This window comes from Panicum virgatum, chromosome 8K, assembly GCF_016808335.1.
Source record: "Panicum virgatum strain AP13 chromosome 8K, P.virgatum_v5, whole genome shotgun sequence".
NCBI lineage: Eukaryota > Viridiplantae > Streptophyta > Magnoliopsida > Poales > Poaceae > Panicum > Panicum virgatum.
This window is the reverse complement of record NC_053143.1, coordinates 22,563,107-22,585,473: the sequence shown is the minus strand read 5'-3', so window position 1 is coordinate 22,585,473 and position 22,367 is coordinate 22,563,107. Positions and strand designations below refer to the sequence as shown.

Sequence of the window (22,367 nt, the reverse complement as noted above, 5' to 3'; positions counted from 1 at the left end):
TTTGGTGTTCTTGAAAAATAACCCCCCCTGTTATCTTAAACCAAAAAAACTCTTTGTTGTGCTTAAAGACTAAATCTGTCCCTGCTGTCTTCCCTCCTTTAATAAATCAAAAAAACACCTTGTGTTCTTGAAAACTGAGCACTACCCCACACCCGACCCCCACTGTAAACATCCATGAAAAAAAATGCTGTTCACATGCTTGATAATTTGGTCACATCCTTTCTGTCCTTCGAATGTATTGAACAAGCCAATGTCATGCTGCTCCAACATATTCAGCTAATTTCCCTTCAGACCTGGCCTTCATATTGGATGCATTTTCCACCAATTTGACTTTTCGGTAAGTTGCCCCCAACATTTGCCTATCAGATTTGTTTCTCGATACCTCAGTGATCACATTTTCTTTCATTATATTATGTGTAAACGAATGAAATGTTTGATACAGTATGCAACAATTACCAGTAGTATATGGATTCACTGTGCTCAAGTTTTAAATATGATACTTGTGAATTCGGTCTCTTATTTATTTATGGAAAATCTGGTGTTTATTTTTGTTATTTGGGGGGCAGTGTAGTTAGTTTTGACCATTTCTCACTTTCTTAATACAAAGATACGCAGTTCTCCTGCGTGTTTGAGAAAAAAATTGTGTTATCAAATTACTCCGGACTTGAGTTAAACTATTGTTTCACGTGCAGTACTGTTAAATTGAACAATAATTTGATATAAAATATTCACTAGTGCAATGCCTAACTCAACTTGCTTTGGACTAAAGTCTCTGTTCTTGTAGCTGTGTCTCATAATTTCATAATTATGTACAAGTGCAAAAGCAAACTACTTTCAAATTTAGCATTGTAAATATACTATATACTTTGTTCATGTAAATGTGTTGTTACAATGGCTTTTTTTTTCATTTGTGTGACTTTGCAGCTTCTCTATAAATATTTTTATAAACAGGTAAATCTATAAGTCAAGCCAAAAATATATTGATGGTAAATTTAGTAGTACTTATTTTGAACAGGTCAAAATTTAAGAAAAAATTCAATTGTGTCATATAATTAAGAATGGAGGTGGTATACCAGAGATATTAATTGAAATTTCAAAGCTCAAGCATTTTTATCTATTTCAGAGAATATGAAAACGTTATACAACCCAACCCATCATACGCATGTATTGTTATTATTGTGTGGTTTGAATTCCATGGTTTATTGTTTTACATATTTTCAAAGACTAACTGTTTGAATATGGTGAATTGGAGAAATGGTGATCCTACTTACAAATTTAGTGATATTGACTCTTTAAATAAACTTTGAAGATCAATATTCTGTTTGCATAAAAAAAGACCCATATTGTTTCAGAAACGAAGTTTTATCTTGTCCTTTCTTATGATCTTTTATCGAGTATTTATCTTGTACTCATGTAGACTCTATTCTCATAGCTTATTTCTTTTGCAGGAGAGAAACAATTATCCTGCACAATGGGCAACATTTGTAGTAGCTTTCAAGATTTTATTACTTTGTTTGGGACTTGGAGTGTTCATTATAATATGGCTTTACCATTTAAATAAATGTGGACATGGACTTGTGTAATTATGGACTTATGTAATGAGGGCTTATGTTGTTGGTCAACTTTCATTATATTTGAGTTACTTGTGTGTATGGAAGGCATTTAGCATTTTAAGTATGCTTTTCTATTATTGAAAAAACACATTGTTGTTCCATAAAAAACATATTGTTGCTTAATTACGGGCTGGCGGATTGTTTTGGCCACGCAAGCGGTCAGTTGACGGTCTGCCCCCTTTGATGTCCAATGTTTACTGATCTGCCAGGCAGCTTTCTAGCATTTTCAGAATCATTCCAACTGCACATTAATTGTTTTGTTTCTTCTTTCGAAAGGCATTTATTTTCATCTTGTCTTTTCTATCCTTTTTATTATGTTAATTTTTTATTTTCTAAATTTTTTTTACCTATTTCCAAAGCAAGGATTGTTTTCTTGGTCCATTTTGGGCTTGGGCCATATTTTATTTGTGAGCCGAACCGATCTCTTTTGCATCTACTATCCGTTACTTGTTTTTCTCCCCACATCGTTGTCCCCTCTCATGAGGTGACGACGGTGGCAAGCGCCGCCCATCGCATCAATCTATTGCGATCGGAATCGAAGTGCTCACCGACTTGGAATCGATGTCATCGCTAACTCAGAATCGATATGGCGTCCATCATGTTTTGGCCGGTAAGTAGCAGGGTCCAAGGAATGTTTCCATTTAAATTGCAGTTGGACCATCTCCGACATGTTTCCGCCGCAAAGCTCCTCACCGTCGAGGAAAATTCTCTCCATTCCGCATCCACGAACAGCAAGCGAACTCTGTAGTTAGTCTTGTCAAGGTGTCGATCCGTAGTTCCGTAGCCTCTCTCTCTCTATTTGGCCGGATCTGGTCGCATCTTGTCAGGAGATTGGGGTCGATTTTCACATTTCTAGGCTGATCCATTTCGCTTGGCCCAAATCGGATCGAGGCTCCGTATTATTTCAGTTTTAGTAGTATTCCATAAATTTTCCTCATCCAGGGTTTGCTAGACTGTTTATTGGCAAGCTCACCTAGCCTCGGTCGGTTACTATTTCTGATTGTTGCCGTCCTACAGGCATCAAACGAAATCCTGTAGATAGTTTCAATTCTACCGATGGGTCAGTGTATTATCAAAATTAAGAAGGTTGAATCATACCTAGCATGTTATCTGCCTATTTTACATAAGTTGAATTGATCCGTTTGTGATCACCTTGGCCAAAATGGATATGTGTAAATTTAGGTAGTGCTGCTAACTAATTCATGTTGGTATGCTGATCTGTTTCAGGTTATACTGTTGAATCCTATCTATACTTGCCGCTTCTATATATTCAATTGTCATGTTATAAATCGGCGGTGTAATTATCATTATTGGTTTTGTTTGAAATTCACTGTTCGCCTTCAATTCTCTGTTTATGAGTATATAGAGCACGCATCAGCTTAACGTGCCAAGTTTATTTGCCGTAGAATTCATTAATTTGATATTGATATTGGATGTTGGATATTTTTCCTTATAATCTCTATTCTGTCCCTGGGTCATAAGATGCTTCCGATATTCATCATAGAGTGCTTGGAGATTTAACATTTCCCATATTAAAACTTTGTTTAGGCAATAATGTGTTATCTAAGAACCCCCAATGCATGACGCCACCATTCAACACCACATCCATTGCCTTCAATTGTATGCCAATAGATGGCCAGCGAGGTGAGGAAAAGAAATCCCGGTTCTCTCCTGGCGGTGGCTCACATACATCAGCAAACGGGAAAGCAAAGTTGGTAAATTGGAAGTTAATTAGCATATATAATAACCCGTAGCAACGCACGGGCATTTATGCTAGTAACTAGTTCAATCAAGTAAATAATACATATTTATTAACATGAGTACAAACGCTTGGATTGATTGATAGGCGGTGTTGGAAGGAAAGATACTCAATATAAATGCTTGAGACATCCAACCTTTTTTCTGTTATTTGATGGCAACAATCCATATATCTGCTGGTGTTAATCCTGATAGCCTTTGCATACATGGTTATAGGAAACAAAGATCTTACAGAACTTTGGTTCCCTTCACAAGACATTCTGGAATCATGCGGTTTAAAATCAAATAAAACACCACCATTTGGTTTGCAGAACGGGGGCGACCAGTCTAACATTATTGAGACATCCTTTACCAACTTAAAGAATTGAGAGCTCCTCTCTTGCAGTCTTCATGCAATAACTGTAGCAACTCTTCCTTGTTTTCCTTAAGAGTTTAGAGAGGATCAAGAACAGTGTGTGTGCACGCGCGCGTGCAAGTTCGCAACAGCAGCAGATGTCTAGATCGGTTTGGCTATTGAATTTGCTGTCGTGACGCCACGCATGACTAAAGCTCATTGCAACTTTGACAATTTCTGGAGAGCTGGTCATAGATCCGGGCTAAATGTTTAAAAGTGCCAATTATTTTGGATCTATCCAATCTGTATAGGAAATCTGTAGACACAACTACACATTCCTCAAACCAAACGAAGTGCAATTACTCAGTTCCAAAAAAAAAAGTGCAATGTTACTCCATTCCTCAAACTAAACTTTCAGATGACAGGTTGCTCCCGTACCCCCAACCTGCTAAAGCACTACAAACGTGCATAAAAGTTTATATAAAATATGAATATATGCAACAATACTTTCTAGAAATTGTGAAAATATTGTGCCCTAAAAATTTAGATAATCTTCAAAAGTAGCCTATTTTAGTGAATTTTAACTTTAAGATTTTAAATGTTGGAAGTGTTTTTGTTCAAAATGAGTTCATCTCCATTCATAACTCTATATAAAATTTACAAGTTTTAGAGGTGATTTGATGATTATTTTTGCCCAGAAGTGTGTGGCTTAACTGACAAAATAGGTGGAAGTGTCAAATAGGGAATGAAGTTGAACTCCATGTCAAATAGGAAATTAAAAATTTTCAGCATTAAATAAGATAGGCTCAACTTTAGCAATGTTAAATAGGGATTTTTTTCTCTTAATTAAACATGCATCCCTAGGTTCCTAGGTTTGACACAAGCATGGGTTCATGCAAAACAGTATATCCCAAGTACAAATATGTGTACGTGCATACGAAGGCTCAAACTTTATCGGACTGCCAATACAGAAGCGAAGTATGCCAGAATTCCGGTATCTGTTTTGAAGAGGTCTATTTTATTGATCCAAATGAAATTGCTAACCATCTAACAATAGTCATGTCTAATACGTGTAAATATATTTTCTAGCTACAAAACATCATAAATTGGCTAATCAAATAACAACTTCCATTAGTACAAAATAAGGATGATCTGTAAGAAACACATACAGGATTCAAAATGGACAAATAACGGCCACTTGACATCAGCAAATACTGCTTGCACTGGTTAAAGTTTGATTTGCAGTTTGTATCCACCAATTTGAGTGTTCAACCGCACCATGTATGGCCAATATGCTAATGGCGAACTTCTCAATACTAGCTAAAAGTAGGGAGCCTTCACCAAGCAATCCTATGACTCATGTACGTGTAGCTCCAGTTTTCCTTCTGGGAACGTCAATGCAAACAAATGTTCGTCTCCTATCCAATCACCATTAATTTGGAAGTCAAAACGCACTGCTTAGAAGCTAAGAAACAAGTTCATTCCTTCAAAAATAATAATTTATTGCCACAAAAAAAGATTAATTATCAGCATTAATATGGAATGGAAGCATTGCAGATAAATTTGACAGACAGTAAGGTGTGTTTTGCTATGCATTGCAGTATGATGGCATTCAACTACTGATGATAGTGTGGAGAAGGCTCTAGCCTCTAGGTTTTACAGTATATGGTCTCCAGTGGCAAACTACAAATATTACTCAGTTATGTTAGATTCCTCTTGGCAATGCATTAAAAGAAACTTGCCCATTGTTTCAATCGCAGACAAAAGACAACATCATCATGCACTAGCAGTACCACAGACCAGCTGTCATGATAATATTCACGCAATATAAAACACAGAAAACTGTATGAAGATAATAAACAAATGATACCTATGACATGGCAAAAATTAAAAAAACATAACAGCAATCATCTTCTCCTTGCAGCAGCAGCTGGTGCTCGTGCTCCAGGTTGCCCTGCCCTGCTGCTTGTTCCTCTGGTATGTTGCTGCTGCCGTAACAGCATTCATGACAATGAGACCAAGAGAATAATGTACATCCCTGCAAAACAAACAAGTCAGGTTAAAGGGGAAGGTAGAAACATATGAATATGCAGACACAGAAGGAATAGTCAAAGTGAACAGATACTAGAGCAGCAACTCACATATTTAGCCCAGAAAGTTTCTCAGGTGGTTTTGATCCTTCACCAAGTCCATTGTCGGCTTCTAATAACTGGTCCACAAATGATGGGGTTTGCAAGCACAAAATTTAAAAGGGTTTGAATCCAGCTTTCATTTAACCCTCTAAATCTTTGATAACTTTCCAGTGGGAATAGATCTAGGTCAGTACAACACAGGGACGTGGCCACACTTATAGTCAGCTCCCCTAGATAATAAACAAATGATACCTATGACATGGTAAAAATTAAAAAACATAACAGCAATCATCTTCTCCTTGCAGCAGCAGCTGGTGCTCGTTGTGCTCCAGGTTGGCCCTGCCCTGCTGCTTGTTCCTCTGGTATGTTTGCTGCTGCCGTAACAGCATTCATGACAATGAGACCAAGAGGAATAATGTACATCCACTGCAAACAACAAGTCAGGTTAAAGGGGGAAGGTAGAAACATATAAATATGCAGACACAATGAAAAGTCAAAGTGAACAGATATCTAGAGCAGCAACTCACATATTTAGCCCAGAAAGATTTCTCAGGTGGTTTGATCACTTCACCAAGTCCATTATCGGCTTCTAATAACTGGTCCACAAGTGATGGGGTTCTGCAAGCACAAAATTTAAAAGGTTTTGAATCCAGCTTTCATTTAACCCTCTTAAATGCTTTGATAACTTTCCAGTGGGAATAGATCTAGGTCATGTACAACACAGGGACGTGGGACACACTTATAGTCAGCTCCCCTTTTGCCACACACAGAATAGTTGCAAGAATATCATTTGGCACCTGGGACAAAGCCATACACTGATACACCTGAACAGGGGAGCCCTCCAGGCCAGATTCCAACCATGATTAGCATTGGAAGTTAGCATTTCAACCATGATTACATTGAGGCTTCTGGCTTCTGGGCACTTAAAAAGAATATTTATCTTCTTAAACTAACTAGCATCGATAACATTGTATTTCTGTTGCAAGGGGGCCTCTCTTGAAGCATTCATTGCATTGTAACGTGCCCTTAAAGAGCTTCCAGAAGTTGCTTATTGCAATTATATTCTAACATAAATAGTATCAACATTGCCTTAATAAAGTAGTAACTTACCTTGGTGCCTGTTCAGCAGTCTTCAGAATAGTATAAGAGCTGAATGTCCATTTTGATGGCTGCAAAAAAGTCAAAGCATCCCAATAAGTCACCATAAACCTGAAAACAGTTACTCACCAATGAACACAGCATACAAGAAAAACGTGCTCGAGGGCACCCATTCACATGTTATTTGTAATATACATAATTTGGTGAAAGTTTGAACAACACATCTCTCAACAGCTCAATTCAAGAATGTTGTAATCGTGCTAATACAGTTGAACATCTACGAAGTATTTTAGGGAGCAAGATGTTCAACTCTAAGCATTTGCTAGCAAAGTGCGGTCGTTGGGTCTCCCAGTGGTGAGCCAACCGAGCAGGGTTCAATCCTTAGTCTTGCACCCAAAAGAAGGCACCTCCTTGTGGCCTGTACGGGTATAGGAGCTGACCAGTGGGTATCAGGTCCCTGTACAGGCTAGACTTCAGGGTCTTCTTGACCCTGTGGTTCAGTTCTCTCAATCTTTAGGCTAAACACAGGGAGGTCTATCCCAAGGAGTAAAATTTTTTAAAGGATTTTTGTAAGTTTCAGCCGAAATTAACTAATTTTGATTAATCAACTTATATCTAACCAATTTTGTTAACAATCCATCAAGGCATTCAGAGTCAAACCAAATCTTATCAAAGAAATTTTGAGATGACCTTTTTACTAGCTCTACTCATAAACAAGGCAAATACCTCTATTAAAAAGAAAGCAGCTGGTGCAGATAACATGTTAAAAATAAAAATAAAACAACCACATCATAACCACCTGTGGACAGCCGCATTATGTGTGCAGCACGGCCAACGCGAGAGCGCACACAACAGATGGCGACATGGATGCTGGCAAGCGTGGCTGGGGTCTGGGGAGGCAAAGCGACCGCGGACAAGCATGACGGCTGGTAGCAGGCAAGCTCGAGCGCCAATAATGGCGGAGATGATGCAATTGATTTCTTCGAAATGGAACAAGCTAGGGAAAACAGAGCCAGAACAGAGTGGTGAGCAGCAACTACCTAGTGGAGCCGGTTAGGGGCATCGGAGTGACGCCGGCTGTAGGCAGATTAACTGATGATGATGTGACACACTGGCACAATAGAGGGTAGTTAAACTAAGGCAAATGTGTGACACGACATGTTTTTCAACGTTAGCATAGCATGCCATAAATTTGATTCCATTGCAGTACTTCATATCAATGAAGTCATATTTTAAATCACAGTCTTTTAGTGTATATTATTTTTCATCCCAGGCAACCTTTTGACAGTTTTTTTTATTGTAGCCGTAATTCTGTTATAATTTTATGCCTGGGATACCTCTCAAAAAATAAGCATCTGACGCTTCACAGGTACCTGATTGTAATTGATGACGTATGGAATGTAGAAGCATGGGAGATCATCAAGTGTGCTCTTATTGACAAGAATGTCAGCAGCAGAGTTATTGTGACAGCTCGTAACATGGATGTGGCTAAATTCTCTTCAATGGATGGTGAAGTGTATGAATTGGATCCTCTCTCTAACAAGGACTCCAGAAGACTTCTTTGTAAAAAGATATTTAATGAAGATGATGGAATTCATTCTGATCTGGAAGAGGTAACAATGAAAATTTTGAAGAAGTGTGGAGGGATACCATTAGCTATCATTTCTATTGCAAGTATGTTGGCTAATATGCCAAATAGAACAAAGTATGAATGGTATTGTGTGTACAATTCCATGGGTTCTGGACTTGAAAAAGACAAGACATTGGATAATATGAGAAATATATTACATCTTAGTTATAGTGACATGCCTTCCTATCTAAAGCCTTGTTTACTATATCTAAGCTTGTTTCCAGAGGATTTCAATATTCCAAGAGATGACTTGGTGCGCCTTTGGGTAGCAGAGGGTTTTGTTGATGGAAAAATATGGAGTAGTTTATATGATACTGGAGGGAGGTATTTCAATGAGCTTGTCGATAGAAGCATGATTCAGCCAATAGGTATCAATGAATTTGGTGCAGCACATGCTTGTCGAGTACATGATATGATACTTGATCTCATCATTTCTCTTTCAGAACAAGAAAATTTTGCCAGCATAGATGAAGGTCTGCGTCTAAAATCAACATTCTGCAAGATTCGAAGAATGTCGCTGCAGGGTAAAGTAGATGGAAATAGAGAAAATAATAGGAAAGAACAAATGCTACCGCCAACAACAGTAGACATATCCCATGCCAGGTCACTGATTGTTTTTGGCAACATGGTTAAATTGATGACATCTCTGTCGTTGTTTCCAGTTCTTCGTGTTTTATGTTTGAAAGATGTTCCCAGAAAAAATATTCATCTCAAGGATCTATGGAGTTTGCACCACTTGAGATATCTAAAATTAAGCGGTCATGTTGAACCAGGGCTTCTAGAAGGAATTGGAAACCTAAAGCTTTTGAAGACATTGGATTTACGGGGCCAGTTCATAAAAGAACTGCCAACAAGCATTGTACAGCTACAAGCACTTGAACATCTTTTAATAGATCTAAGTAAGCTTCCACAATCCACATGGGTTTGGGAATCTAACTTCCCTTCAAGAGCTATCGAGGCTCGATGTGGACAAATCACCAAGTGCACTGGCTGAGCTAGGTAAGCTTGCAGAACTACGGACGCTGAAAATATCAGGATTAGATAAAAATGAGAGTTGCATGAAGACTTTCCTGCAGAGTCTATCGAATCTAGGTAACCTTCGCACTCTTGAATGTTCTGATGACATTGGACCCATTTCCCTAGATAACATGTCAGATCAATGGAGGGGGCCTATACATCTGCACATATTTAATGGGACCCTTTTAACCCTCTCTGCGTTGCCACGGTGGTTTTCGTCCCTCTCTGAGCTCTCCTACTTGTCCATCGGGGTCAATGGGCTAAGACAGGTTGATCTCCAACTGCTTGGAGCTTTACCCGTGCTACGTTATCTACATTTATGCGCACATTTAGATCAAAAAGAATTACGTGGTGGGGTCACTGAAGAACGGCTGGCCATTGGTGGTAATCAGACCTTCCGCTCTCTAGCAGTGTTTGAGTTTACAAACTATTCAAGATGGTGGCTGGTGTTTGAACAAGGAGTGATGCCCAGGCTTCAAAGGCTTCAGTTGATCTTTAAAGCATCTATACGTGGTTTTGATGTTAGCTTCGAGAACCTCACGTCCCTTAAACATGTCACCGTCGAAATTGACTGTCAAGAAGCTCGGAACACGTGTGCTAAGGTGATGGATGATGCGTTTGACATGGAGACCAGAATCAGGGATGCAGTGGAGAGCCACCCGAACCATCCAACTCTCAAGCTGTCAACTCTCTACCCGCAATGGTACTTTCATTTGCTAACCGTTGCGTTGCCACGTATATTTGCTCGTCTCTTTCGTTTGCTGACGTATGTCCACCATCCGTTTCTCTGTTGTTGTTAAAGGCTCAAATGACTGGCTGTCAGTTCGGACTTGCTGACTGCCGAAGACGGAAGTGAAGGTAAGAAATTCGTTTCCCATAAATTCCCACGCATATATATGGGTCTCTCACTAGTTTACGGTTGACCGTAAAAACTACCCCCATGCGGTCGATTCTCCAACAGGAGTTAATATTTCCATTTTTGGAAAGTGCTGTCCGACCCACCACGCGAGATCGGATTTTGTCGTTATGTGATAAATATTTTTCGGAGAAATTTTTAAGAAAAAAATTTTAGAGAGAAGAAGAAAATTTTGATAAAAACTTTTTGTAGTTTTTTTTATCATTTTCTGATAAAATAATTCAAGAATTTTTTTAAAAAAAATTGTAGAAAAAAATTTGTTAATAAAAAATTCAAAAGAGAAAGTTTTGAGAAAAAAATTGAAGAACAAAATTTTTCATCCAAAATTGAATAAAAAAGTCAAGGAAAAAATTTTTATAAAAAACTTGCAACAAAAAAGAAAAAAAAATTTGTACCGCCACCGTCCCGCCGCCTCCCCTCCACGCCGCTGGCCCGACGCCGCGCCTCCCGTCCCTGCCGCCTCCACGCCACCCCACCCCTCCCCTCCCCTCCTTGCCGCCGAACCGCCGCGCCTCCCCTCCCCGCCGCCGGCCATGGAGCAGAGAGAGTCCCGCTATGCCTCCCCCTCCCCGCCGCCGGCCATGGAGCAGAGGGGGCCCTCCGCGCCTCCCCTCCCCCGCCGCCGGCCATGGAGCAGAGAGAGGCCCGCCGCGCCTCCCCTCCCCCGCCGCCGGCCACAGAGCAGAGGGGCCCCGCCCGCCTCTCCTCCCCCGCCGCCGGCCATGGAGCAGAGAAAAAAGGGGAGGGGGAGGAGGACGGCCGGCCATGGAGTAGAGGAAGGGAGGGAGAGAGAGGAAGGGGGAGGTAGAGGAAAAGGTTGGGGAGGAGGACGGCCGGCCATGGAGGAGAGGAAGGGGAAGGGGAGAGAGGAACTGAGGAAGGGAAATTTAGGATGAGAGAGAGATAAGGTTGACTGGTGGGTGGGAGAAGGAAGCAAAGGAGCGTGAGACACGTGATCGACCGTGACTTCGCATGCGTGCGGGCGACCGCAGATTCAGCTTCCCGCATATATACTCCGTTTATTAACTTCTTTCTATTACAATTGGGACTTGCAGGCTTCCAAATTCGATTCTTAGCCCTCCATAATCTAATATTTTCCTGAAATAATCTTTCTTTGGCGTCTTCCCCTATTTCTATTTGGTCTCCTCCCCTGTTTCTATTTGTGTTGCCCCCTGCTTCTATTATTGTCCTTCCCAATTCTGCTTGGCACCCCCAATCTAGCATCTCTTTGCCGCATCCCCCCATTGTTTACGGAGATCATTTGCAGCACGCAGGTTTCTGAGCCATTCCACCAGTTCACAACATTTCACTTTTACTAGCATTTCCCCATAGTTTATTTGTCTCGCACCAAATTATGCTTCTATAAACCAAAAAAAAAATCTCTAATATGAAAGACAAACAATATCATCCATTGTTATAAAAAAAACTCCATTCTATGCTTGAAAAATGGATCCACTCCTTATAAAAAACAAAAAAAAAGTCTGTTATTATGCTTTTCGGTGTCATGCACCCTTTAAACAAAAAAATCACCTCTATTTCAGCTTGTTGTTTTGAGTCTTCCAATCAGTCAGTGCCATTCTGTTACTGCAGACATTTCACTTCTATATGGATTTCTCAGTACTCTATTTCCTGTTCTTGCTTAGTTCTCTGCTTTAACAAAAAAAAAAGTCCATCTCTATTATGCATAAAAAATAAATTAACCCTTGTTATCATTAATAATCCTATTTTGGTATTCTTGAAAAATAACCCCCCTTGCTATCTTAAACAAAAAACTCTTTGTTGTCCTTAAAGACTAAATCTGTCCCAGCTGTCTTCCCTCCTTTAATAAATTAAAAAAACACCTTGTGTTCTTGAAAACTGAGCACTACCCCACACCCGACCCCCACTGTAAACATCCATGAAAAAAACAAAAAAAATATTGTTCACATGCTTGATAATTTGGTTCCATCCTTTTTGTCCTTTGAATGTATTGAAAAAGCCTTTGTCATGCAGCTCCAACGTATTCAGCTAATTGCTCTTCAGACCTGGCCTTCATAGTGGATGCATTTTCCACTGATTTGACTTTTCTTGGTAAGTTCCCCCAATATTTGCCTATCACATTTGTTTCTCAATACCTCAGTGATCACATTTGCTTTGATTATATTGTGTGTAAAAGACTGAAATATTTGATACAATATTCAACAAGTACCAGTAGTATATGGATTCACTATGCTCAAGTTTTAAATATGTTAGATGTGAATTCAGCCTCTTATTTATGGAAAAGCTGATGTTTATTTGTGTTATTTGGGGTAGTGTGGTTTGTTTTGATTATTCTCCTTCTCGATACAAAGATACGCAGCTATCTTGCTTGTTCAAGAAAAAAACAGTGTTATCATTACTTCGAGCTTGAGTTAAACTATTGTTTCACGTTCAGTACTGTTTTACATATTTTCAAAGACTAACTGTTTGAACACGGTGAATTGGAGAAATGGTGATCCTTACTTAGACATTTAGTGATATTGGCTCTTTAAATAAACTTTGAAGGTCAATATTCTGTTTTCATTAAAAAAAGACCCATATTGTTTCACAAATGAAGTTTTATATTGTCCTTTCTTATGATCTTTTATTTAGTATCTATCTTGTACTCATGTAGACTCTATTCTCATAGCTTATTTCTTTTGCAGGATAGAAACAATTATACTGCACAATGGGCAACATTTGTAGCATAAAATGGGTTTGCCATTTAAATAAATGTGGACACGGACGTGTTTACTTATATGGACTTCTATAATGAGGGCTTTTGTCGTTGGTCAACTTTTGTTATCTTTGAGTTACTCATGTGTATGGAACGCATTTAACATTTTAAGTACGCTTTTCCATTATTTAAAAATACATTGTTGTTTAATTACTGGCTGCCAGATTATTGTGGCCAGGCAAGCGGATGGTTAACTGTCTCTGCCCCTTTGATGTTCAATGTTTACTGATCTGTCAGGCAGCTTACTAGGCATTTTCGGAATCATTCCAATTGCACATTAATTATACCGTTTCTTCTTTCTAAAGGCATTTATTTTCATTTTGACTTTTTTGTCCTTTTTATTATGTTAATTTATTTTCTAAAAGATATTCTGGTTAAACCAAGTAAAGAATACATATTTATTAACATGAGTGCAAACACTTGGATTGAATGATGGCAGTGTTGGAAGGAAAGATAGCCAGGCTCAAGACATCCAACCCCTTTGCTGTTAAATTTTCTTTTTATTTGATGGCAGCAATCCATATATCTGCTGGTGTTCCCATACCGTACCGTTCATTTAAACAATCTTGATAGCCTTTGCATACGTGGTTATAGGAAACAACATTATAAAGAACTTTGGTTCGCTTCACGAGACATTCTGGAATCGTGCGGTTCAAAATCAAAGCAATCCCCACCATTTGGTTTGCAGCAAGGGGGCCACCAGTCTATCATTATTGAGACATCCTTTGCCAACTTAAAGATTTGACGGCTCCCTTATTAGTCTTCATGCAATTACTGTAGCAATTCTTCCTCATTTTTCTTTGTATGTTTCGGGCCAGAATTTTTGTGATTGATGTCTGAAGCACTTCAGAGTTCAGAGAGGTTCAGGAAGAGTGTGTGTGCAAGTTTAGAACAGCAGCAAAAATCCAGATCTCTAGATCGGTTTGGCTATTGAATTTGCTGTTGTGACGCGATTGATGGCTAAAACTCATTGCAACTTTGATGATTTCTGGACAGCTTGTTATAGATCCGGGCTACATGTTTGAAAAGGCCAGTTTATTTTGCATATATCCAATTCATATATGAAAACTGTTGACACGACTACACATTCCTCAAACCAAACAAAGTTCAATGTTAGTCCATTCCTCAAACTGAAGTCTCAGGTGACAGGTTGGCCTGCTCCCGTACTCCCAAACTGCTAAAGAACCCTAAACATAAATAAAAAGTATAGCGAGCCGCTAAGTACCGCTATAGCAACCAATAGCGCTGCTAATCAGTTTAGTGAAAATTTTAGAAAAGCATGCGTCGTGCTCATGCAGCTGGCCTGGATCACATGCATCTACGCGGACCATTTGTACCTGCGCACCTAGCCCAAGGCACCAGGCGGAAAGCTCTGATTTTGCTTCCCCAGGCTAGTGCCGTATGTGGACGCCATACACTACCAGAAAACGGCTCATTCATTCGTGACCGTTAGTACCGGGCGCACTTTGGTCCGATACTAACGTGCCTCTTTAGTACCGGGCCAAAGCTACAGTACCCCCAGAAGCCTTTTAGTACCGGCTGGAGCCACCAGCCGGTACTAACGTGCGCCACCGACAGCCGAGCGCAACGGCTAGATGATAACTTAGTACCGGCTAGAGCCACTAGCCGGTACTAAATGGAGCCGAGCACATTTAGTACCGGCTGGTGGCTTTAGCCGGTACTAAATGGGGACTTCTAGTACCGGCTGGAGCCACTAGCCAGTACTAATTCAGCCACTATAAATCAGCTCGCCTTCTTCCTACCCGAGCCCGAGCCAACCATTTGACCGAGCTCGGGCTTTCTTCCCATGGCGAGTTAGAGAGGAAGTACTGCCCCATTTTCTCAAGTGTTGTGGGGATTTCACTCATCCAAGTGCACTAAAGGTTTGCAACTTCATCCTCTTTTGTTTTATGGTATTCATTATTTGTTTCATGCTCTGTAGTTTGAGAAATTTGTGATTTTTAGAAATATATAGAATGAGCACGATTTCTTTGATTTATGGATGGATTTGAGATGTATAGAACCCATTACTTGATTTGGAGAAGGTCTATTGGATAGTTTCAATGTGGATAATTTATAGTGATTTTTTTCATTTTTTTTCAAGTGGCATGATTAATTAGTTTGGTATTTGTTATGCATTTAGTTATATTATTTTGTCACTCTAATGATGTATTTATTCGGGCTCATATGAAAACCATTGAGAAGTTTAAAAATCTTTGTTTCGGATCATGAATATGTCGTTAACCTTGATCCTGCGGTAAAAACACTGCTATTCGGGGCTAGCATCGATATCCACGATGCGGTGTGGTATATATGAGGACGCGATGAAGGAGTACGGTCTTGGTCCCAACAATGAAATCCTCACGTTTGAGCGAGTTGAGAATGAAATTATCCGGACCAAGGCCATACTCCTTCATCGGGTCCTATTGTACCGCATTGTGTCATGGATATCAATGCTAGCCCCGAATACCAGTGTCATCACCGCTGGGTCATGGTAAACGACATAGACATATTTCGAAACAAATATTTTTTCTTCTCGATGGTTTTAGAGAAAGTGGGCTTGAAACAAAGCCACGAATATTGATTGCGCATCCCTTATGGCTTGGAACGACATGTTCGCGTTGAACTAAAGAGTGTCAAAATAATTATGGTTTAAGATTTATGTTTTCATTTTTATTATAATAATTTGTTCAGTTCTTTATATTTATTTGATTAGTGTACTGGAATTAGTTTTGTTTCTTAATGAGATATATAATTGACCTGTTATTAATATTACTTCTTAGAAATGCCTTTGCAACATGATGCCTTTGAGCGTCGAGCTGCAGCTTGGACGACGGTACGCAATCAATTGGAACGCACCGGTCATTCGCTTGAGTTCCACCCTGCAGAGCGTGTTGGTCTTGTTAGCGGTCGTATTCGTCGTTTGATTAAGAAAGCTTTTCATATATTCTTCCTTGGCAAAGAAAGTCGTAAATTTCATCGTGAATTTAACGTCAAGTTGCATGGTACTGATGATGATCGTGAGTTGATGGCTCGATATAATGCAAGACATGAAGCGTCGGGGCTGACGGAATATGATCGTTCCGTGTCAAGACTTCGCGAGGCAGTTCACGAGGAATTGGTCAAAAGATCTCATGATGAGTAGTTTGTATTAGGTAGCTCACATTTAGTTTAATCTATATTTTGTTTTGGACCTTCTAGTTTATTATGTTGTGTAATTTAAGCATGTTATGTAATGGATGTACGGACCTTTTACATTTCAATGTCTAATTTATTGTAATGCCTTTGCAACATTATGAATGCTTCATTATGTAAATTTTATAGTGTGAAATTTGCCAATTTATTGTAGAACGATGGACCGACAATGGATGTACGGCGACAGGTGCACCATGGCGTGGATTAATGGTCTAATGTCTTTTCTTGATACGGAGGAGGCCCACAAGTCATCAAAAGGTTTCATGTGTTGTCCATGCCGCACTTGCCAAAATAAGAAGGAATACTCTAACAAGCACACACTACATGCCCACATTTATCAAAAGGGTTTCATGGATAACTATACACTTTGGACCAAGCACGGTGAACCTGTAGTTCTAATGCAAGAAGGTGAAGGAGATGATGATGATGACAACAACATTACAGACTTGGCTCACTTATATGAAGCAAGTGCCTTTGAAGATGAACCAATGGACGAGACTGAAGCAAATTCTGCAGAAGATCAACCACCTGACGAACTAGGTCAGGTTTTAGTCGATGCATAGAGAGACAGTGAAACTTTGAAAGAGTCAAAGAAGTTTGAGATGATGTTAGAGGATCACAAAAAATTATTATACCCAAATTGCAAGTAGGGGCTTAAAAAGCTCGGTACCACACTAGAAATGCTGCAATGGAAGGCTGCCGATGGTGTTAGTGATAAGGGATTTGAGGAGCTACTAGGTATTGTAAAGAACATGCTTCCAGAGGGGAACGATCTGCCCTCTACAACATATGAAGCAGAAAAGGTTGTTTGCCCTCTTGGATTGGAGGTACAGAAAATTCACTCATGTCCTAACGATTGTATTCTCTATCGAGGCGAAGAATATGAGAAACTGGATGCTTGTCCTGTCTGTGATGCAAAACGGTACAAGATCAGGCAAAATGATCCTGGTGAGGTCGACGGGGAGCCCGTCAAGAAAAAAAGTTCCCGCTAAGGTGATGTGGTATTTCCCAGTAATACCACATTTGAAGCGCTTTTTCAGAAACAAATCCAATACTAAATTGATGTGGTGGCATAAAGAAGAGCGTAAGCAAGATCAGATGCTGAGACACCCTGCGGATGGGTCCCAGTGGAGAAATGTGGATAGAGAATTCCCAGATTTTGATAACGACCCAAGGAACATAAGGTTTGGTTTAAGTACGGACAGAATGAATCCATTCGGCGAGTGGGGCAGCAGTCACAGTACATGACCTGTGACCCTCTGTCTGTTCAACCTTTCTTCTTGGCTATGCATGAAGCGGAAGTACATGATGATGCCGGTGCTTATCCAAGGCCCAAAACAACCTGGCAATGATATTGACGAGTACCTAAGACCGTTGGTTGATGAACTTTTGCTGCTGTGGAAGGAGGAAGGTGTACATGTTTGGGACGAGTACAAACAGGAGAATTTTGACCTGCGAGCATTGCTTTTCATTACCATCAACGATTGGCCTGCACTTAGCAATCTATCCAGATAGTCGAATAAGGGATACCAGGCATGCACTCATTGTCTAGAAGAAACTGTCAGCTTGTATCTAAAAAATTGTAGGAAGGTCGTGTACATGGGTCATCGTCAATTCCTTCCCCTCAACCACCCCTTGAGAAGAAAAGGAAAACATTTCAAAGGGGAACCAGAAACTCATGCTAAGTGTTGACGCTAATCTAGTGAACACATCGGTGCGCTAGAATGCCCGGATCGCAAACGATTGTCACCAGCAGGCTTCAGACAGGACCGGTCAGACCGCTCCCTCCAACCGGTCAGACCGGTTGGACGCAGAAACTCACAAAAACCTAAAACCTCAAGCTCGGGAGGGACCCCGTCGGAGCTCGAAGATCTAGGGTTGCCTTGAGGTCGGCAGGCCACTTAAGACACCCTTGAACGCCATAGAGACGAGCAAAGAACAGCAAAGGGGTTGGAAAAGATTAGGGTTTGAGAGATTGAGTAGAGATAATATTTTTGATTCGATTGTGGTTAGAAACCCTCAATCGGCCGCAGCCTTTATATTTATAGGCCGGGGAGGACGTACCCCTTCCAAATCGGGTTACAATAGGACTCTTAACACAAAACCCTAACCCTACTCGGATTACAGGCCCAGACCGGTCTGACCGGTCGGCCTCGGTTATTGCCAATTTTGTCCTCCAACATATGCCCCCTACCTTTTTGGTGAGCTATGCAAGCCAAAAAGCAAGTATCTAAACATGCTCTAAGAATACAGAATTACAAATTCAGCGCTAGCCTAAAAATAATGCTAAGGGCGATATTCAAATACCGGCCGTCTTTATCTTCAAGCGTCTTGCCAAACACTTGGGTAATATTTCTTCAAGTACCTTCCATTCAGTGCCCTAGGTAGACGTTCTCCTTGCAGCGTCTCCACCATATAAGAATTCCCGAAGATAACTTTGACAATCTTGTATGGACCTTGCCAAGCCGGCGACCACTTGCCAAACTTATTGCTCTTTGTCCCAAGAGGCAGAATCGTCTTACAAACCAGCTCACCAACCTGAAAAGATTTCGGCCTTACCTTTTTGTTGTAAGCTCTAGCCACCCGAAGCTTGTCTTTCTCAATTTCCTTCAAAGCTTGCAACCGCTTGTCGCTCACTTCTTCAATATTATCCATCATCAAGTCATGGTAATCAACAGCAGAAAGGTCATTTTGTTTAGCCAATCTATAAGCGTTCAGATTTACCTCAACGGGTAAAATGGCCTCTTGACCATAAACAAGGTCAAAAGGAGTAACCTTAGTAGCACCATGTCTAGATATACGATGAGCGCATAATATGTTGGATAAAACCTCATGCCACCTCCTAGGATTCTCTTCTATCTTTTTCTTGATGAGCTTTATCAAAATTTTGTTACTAGACTCGGCCTGACCAATGGCCTGAGCATAATATGGAGATGAATTGAGTATCTTAATTTTATAAGACTCGGCAAATTTTCGTACCTCCTTTGAAATAAATGATGAACCTTGATCCGTTATCAAAGTTTGAGGAATGCCGAATCTATGAATAATATGCTCCGTAATGGACTCAATTACCTCTCTATGTGTCATATTCTTTAAAGGTACCACTTCGGCCCATTTAGTAAAATAATCCGTTGCCACCAACACGAAGCGATGTCCCTTTGAAGGAGGAGGATTGATTTGACCAATAGAATCCAAACCCCATCCTCTGAATGGCCAAGGTTTAATGATAGGATGTAATAACGCAGCAGGCACCAACTGAATATCACCAAACCGCTGACATTCTTCACATCCTTTATAATATCTAAAGCAATCCGAAATCATACTTGCCCAATAAAAACTGGCTCTCCTAAGCAACCACTTCATTTTAGGAGCTGATTGATGCATACCACAGATGCCTTCATGCACTTCTCCCATAGCAATACGGGCTTGATCAGTACCCAAACATTTGAGAAGAACATCATCGGCAGTCCGACGATAAAGCTCATCGTCAACCAAAATATATTTAAATGCCAAACACCGAATATTTCTCTCTGCACCTCGACCAGGATCTTTCAAATATGCTATGATAGGCATCTTCCAATCCTGCACTTCGGCCTGACCCTTTTGAATAGAAACCTCGGTCGAACTGCTACTTGTATCGCTCTCAGTGGTCAGACAGGTCTCTGGACCGGTCAGACCGGTTAGAGCGGTCAGACCGGTTCGTCCAGAACCAGTGACTCGGCTTTAATTTGCATCGGCTTTCTAATGTTAAAATATTTCTTTGTAACATTATAGCCAGATGCTTGCTGAGCCAGAGCATTAGCCTTTTCATTCTCTTCCCTTGGAATATGTCGAATTATAAATTCATCAAAGCAAGAGATAATGTCGAGGCACTTATCAAGATATGCATTTAAAACTCAATTGTAACATTGGCATACCTTGGATACTTGCTGCACCACCAGAAGCGAATCACCAAAGGCTTCAACATGCCTCACGCCCATAGATTGCAAAAATTCCAAGCCAAATAGAAGTGCTTCATATTCAACTTGATTGTTTGTGCAAATTTCTTCCAATCGGTTTGATAACTCAAAAACAGCACCACTCGGAGAGATGAGAATATTACCAATGCCAACTTCTCTCCCATCATCACAAACTGATCCATTAAAGAACAATCTCCATGGTGTGCAAGTAATATAACCGACTTCCAAATCATGCTCATCATTAATCTGATGTTCAACAATAAAGTCCGCTACAATTTGGCCTTTAACAGATTTCAAAGATTCATAGGCCAAATCATATTCCACAAGTGCATAAGCCCACTTGCCGATTCTCCCACTCAAAATCGGCTTTTGTAACATATGCTTGATAACATCGGCTTGACAAGTCACTATGCATGTACTAGATAACAAATAATGCCTCAACTTGGTACAAGCATAGTATAAAGATAAGCACAACTTTTTAATAAATGTATACCTTGTTTCCGCATCAATGAGTCGTCGGCTCAAATAAGTGATAATATACTCCTTCCCTTCGGTCTCTTGAGTCAAAACAGCACCAATAATCTTATCCTCCACAGCCACATAAAGCCTAAAAGGAACCCCTCTCTTAGGCGCCTTAAGCACCGGCGGCGAAGAAAAATAATTCTTAATCTTCTCAAAAGATTCTTGTTGTTCTGCCCCCCAAGTAAATTCGGCTTCATCTTTTAACCAAAGAATAGGAGTAAAATAATCAATCTTCCTAGACAAGTTAAATATAAATCTCCTCAAGTAATTTACCTTGCCCAATAATTTCTGTAAATCTTTCTTACAAGTCGGAGCCTCAACATGCTTCATGGCTTCAACTCACTTTGGATCAATCTCTATGCCTTTCTCATGAATAATAAAGCCCAAGAACTTCCTGGCCGATACTCCAAAAGCACATTTGAGTGGATTCATCTTCAAACCATACCGACGCATTCTTTCAAGAGCCAACCTTAAATCAGCCAAATGATTTCCCAAATCGGCAAATTTAATCACAATGTCATCAATATAAACTTCCAATATAACACAAAGTAAATCATGGAAGATCAAATTCATAGCTCTTTGATAAGTAGCACCGGTATTTTTCAAACCAAAAGTCATGACAACCCACTCAAACAAACCGATAAATCCCGGACATCTAAAAGCCGGTTTAGACATATCTTCCTCAGCCATAAATATTTGATTGTAACCGGAGTTACCATCAAGAAAACTAATGACACGATGCCCGGAAGCTTTATTAATCAACATATCGGCAATAGGCATAGGATATTCATCTTTAGGAGTGGCTTTATTAAGGTTTCTGAAATCAATGCATACTCTAATCTTGCCCGAATCCTTCTTCTCAACGGGCACGATATTAGAAATCCACTCCACATATCTACAAGACCGAATAAATCCTGCTTCTAACAAGTGATTAATTTCTTCTTTAATTCAGTCATTCATTGCAGGATTAAATCGCCTAGCAGGTTGTTTATAAGGTCTGAAACCGGCCTTAATCGGCAGCCGATGCTCAACCAAATCACGACTCATACCAGGCATTTCAGAATAACTCCATGCAAAGCAATCCACATACTCTTTCAATAACTTTATTAAGTCGGTTTTATACTCAGCCGATAAATTTGCATTTACAGAAGTCGGCCTAGGAACACTACCATCTCCAATATCTACCTTTTCTAAAGGATCAGCCGACGTAAACCCCTGGCCTAACTTATCCATGTCTTCAATATCTTCAATGGCCTCGCACATATCGTTCATTCGCGACCGATAGTGCTCAATCCTTTCCATCAACCAGTCTGCATCAGACCGGTCTGACCGGTTAGACTGACCGGTCTGACTGGTCGGCTCTGTGTGCCGATCCGAAGGCCGGTCTGACCGGTCGGGACATCCGGTCTGACCGGTTTCGCCTGAGCTGCCTACTGCACACATTTTTTTTGCAATAATG

At 40.2% G+C, this 22,367-nt stretch overlaps 2 protein-coding genes and 2 long non-coding RNA genes across 4 annotated transcripts; 2 read left to right on the top strand and 2 right to left on the bottom strand.

The window, feature by feature from the left end:
• The first annotated feature begins 47 nt into the window (after positions 1-47).
• Positions 48-1,549, top strand: LOC120644211. The gene is made up of 2 exons (XR_005663501.1): positions 48-337; positions 1,449-1,549. It is a non-coding gene; the product is annotated as an uncharacterized LOC120644211 (long non-coding RNA).
• A 3,262-nt stretch (positions 1,550-4,811) lies between these two features.
• On the bottom strand, positions 4,812-5,704 carry LOC120646225. The gene is made up of 2 exons (XR_005664324.1): positions 5,576-5,704; positions 4,812-5,123 (listed from the first exon to the last, which is right to left on the bottom strand). It is a non-coding gene; the product is annotated as an uncharacterized LOC120646225 (long non-coding RNA).
• A 402-nt stretch (positions 5,705-6,106) lies between these two features.
• LOC120646224 lies at positions 6,107-7,120 on the bottom strand. Its single transcript, XM_039922897.1, has 3 exons — positions 6,948-7,120; positions 6,365-6,455; positions 6,107-6,263 (listed from the first exon to the last, which is right to left on the bottom strand). Exons 1-3 carry the CDS (start codon positions 7,040-7,042, stop codon positions 6,126-6,128), a joined length of 324 nt encoding a protein of 107 aa, XP_039778831.1. The 5' UTR covers positions 7,043-7,120; the 3' UTR covers positions 6,107-6,125.
• Positions 7,121-9,687: 2,567 nt separating this feature from the next.
• LOC120646223 lies at positions 9,688-10,479 on the top strand. Its single transcript, XM_039922896.1, has 2 exons — positions 9,688-10,285; positions 10,385-10,479. Exons 1-2 carry the CDS (start codon positions 9,714-9,716, stop codon positions 10,392-10,394), a joined length of 582 nt encoding a protein of 193 aa, XP_039778830.1. The 5' UTR covers positions 9,688-9,713; the 3' UTR covers positions 10,395-10,479.
• Positions 10,480-22,367: the final 11,888 nt, after the last annotated feature.

Coding starts and splice junctions, on each gene's coding strand:
- LOC120646223 (XM_039922896.1), top strand. CDS start 9,714: ATGTCAGATCAATGGAGGGGGCCTATACATCTGCACATATTTAATGGG.
- LOC120646224 (XM_039922897.1), bottom strand. CDS start 7,042: ATGGTGACTTATTGGGATGCTTTGACTTTTTTGCAGCCATCAAAATGG. Junction 6,456..6,947: donor ACTGCTGAACAGGCACCAAG/GTAAGTTACTAC, acceptor TTGTGCTTGCAG/AACCCCATCACTTGTGGACC. Junction 6,264..6,364: donor AATCTTTCTGGGCTAAATAT/GTGAGTTGCTGC, acceptor TGTTGTTTGCAG/TGGATGTACATTATTCCTCT.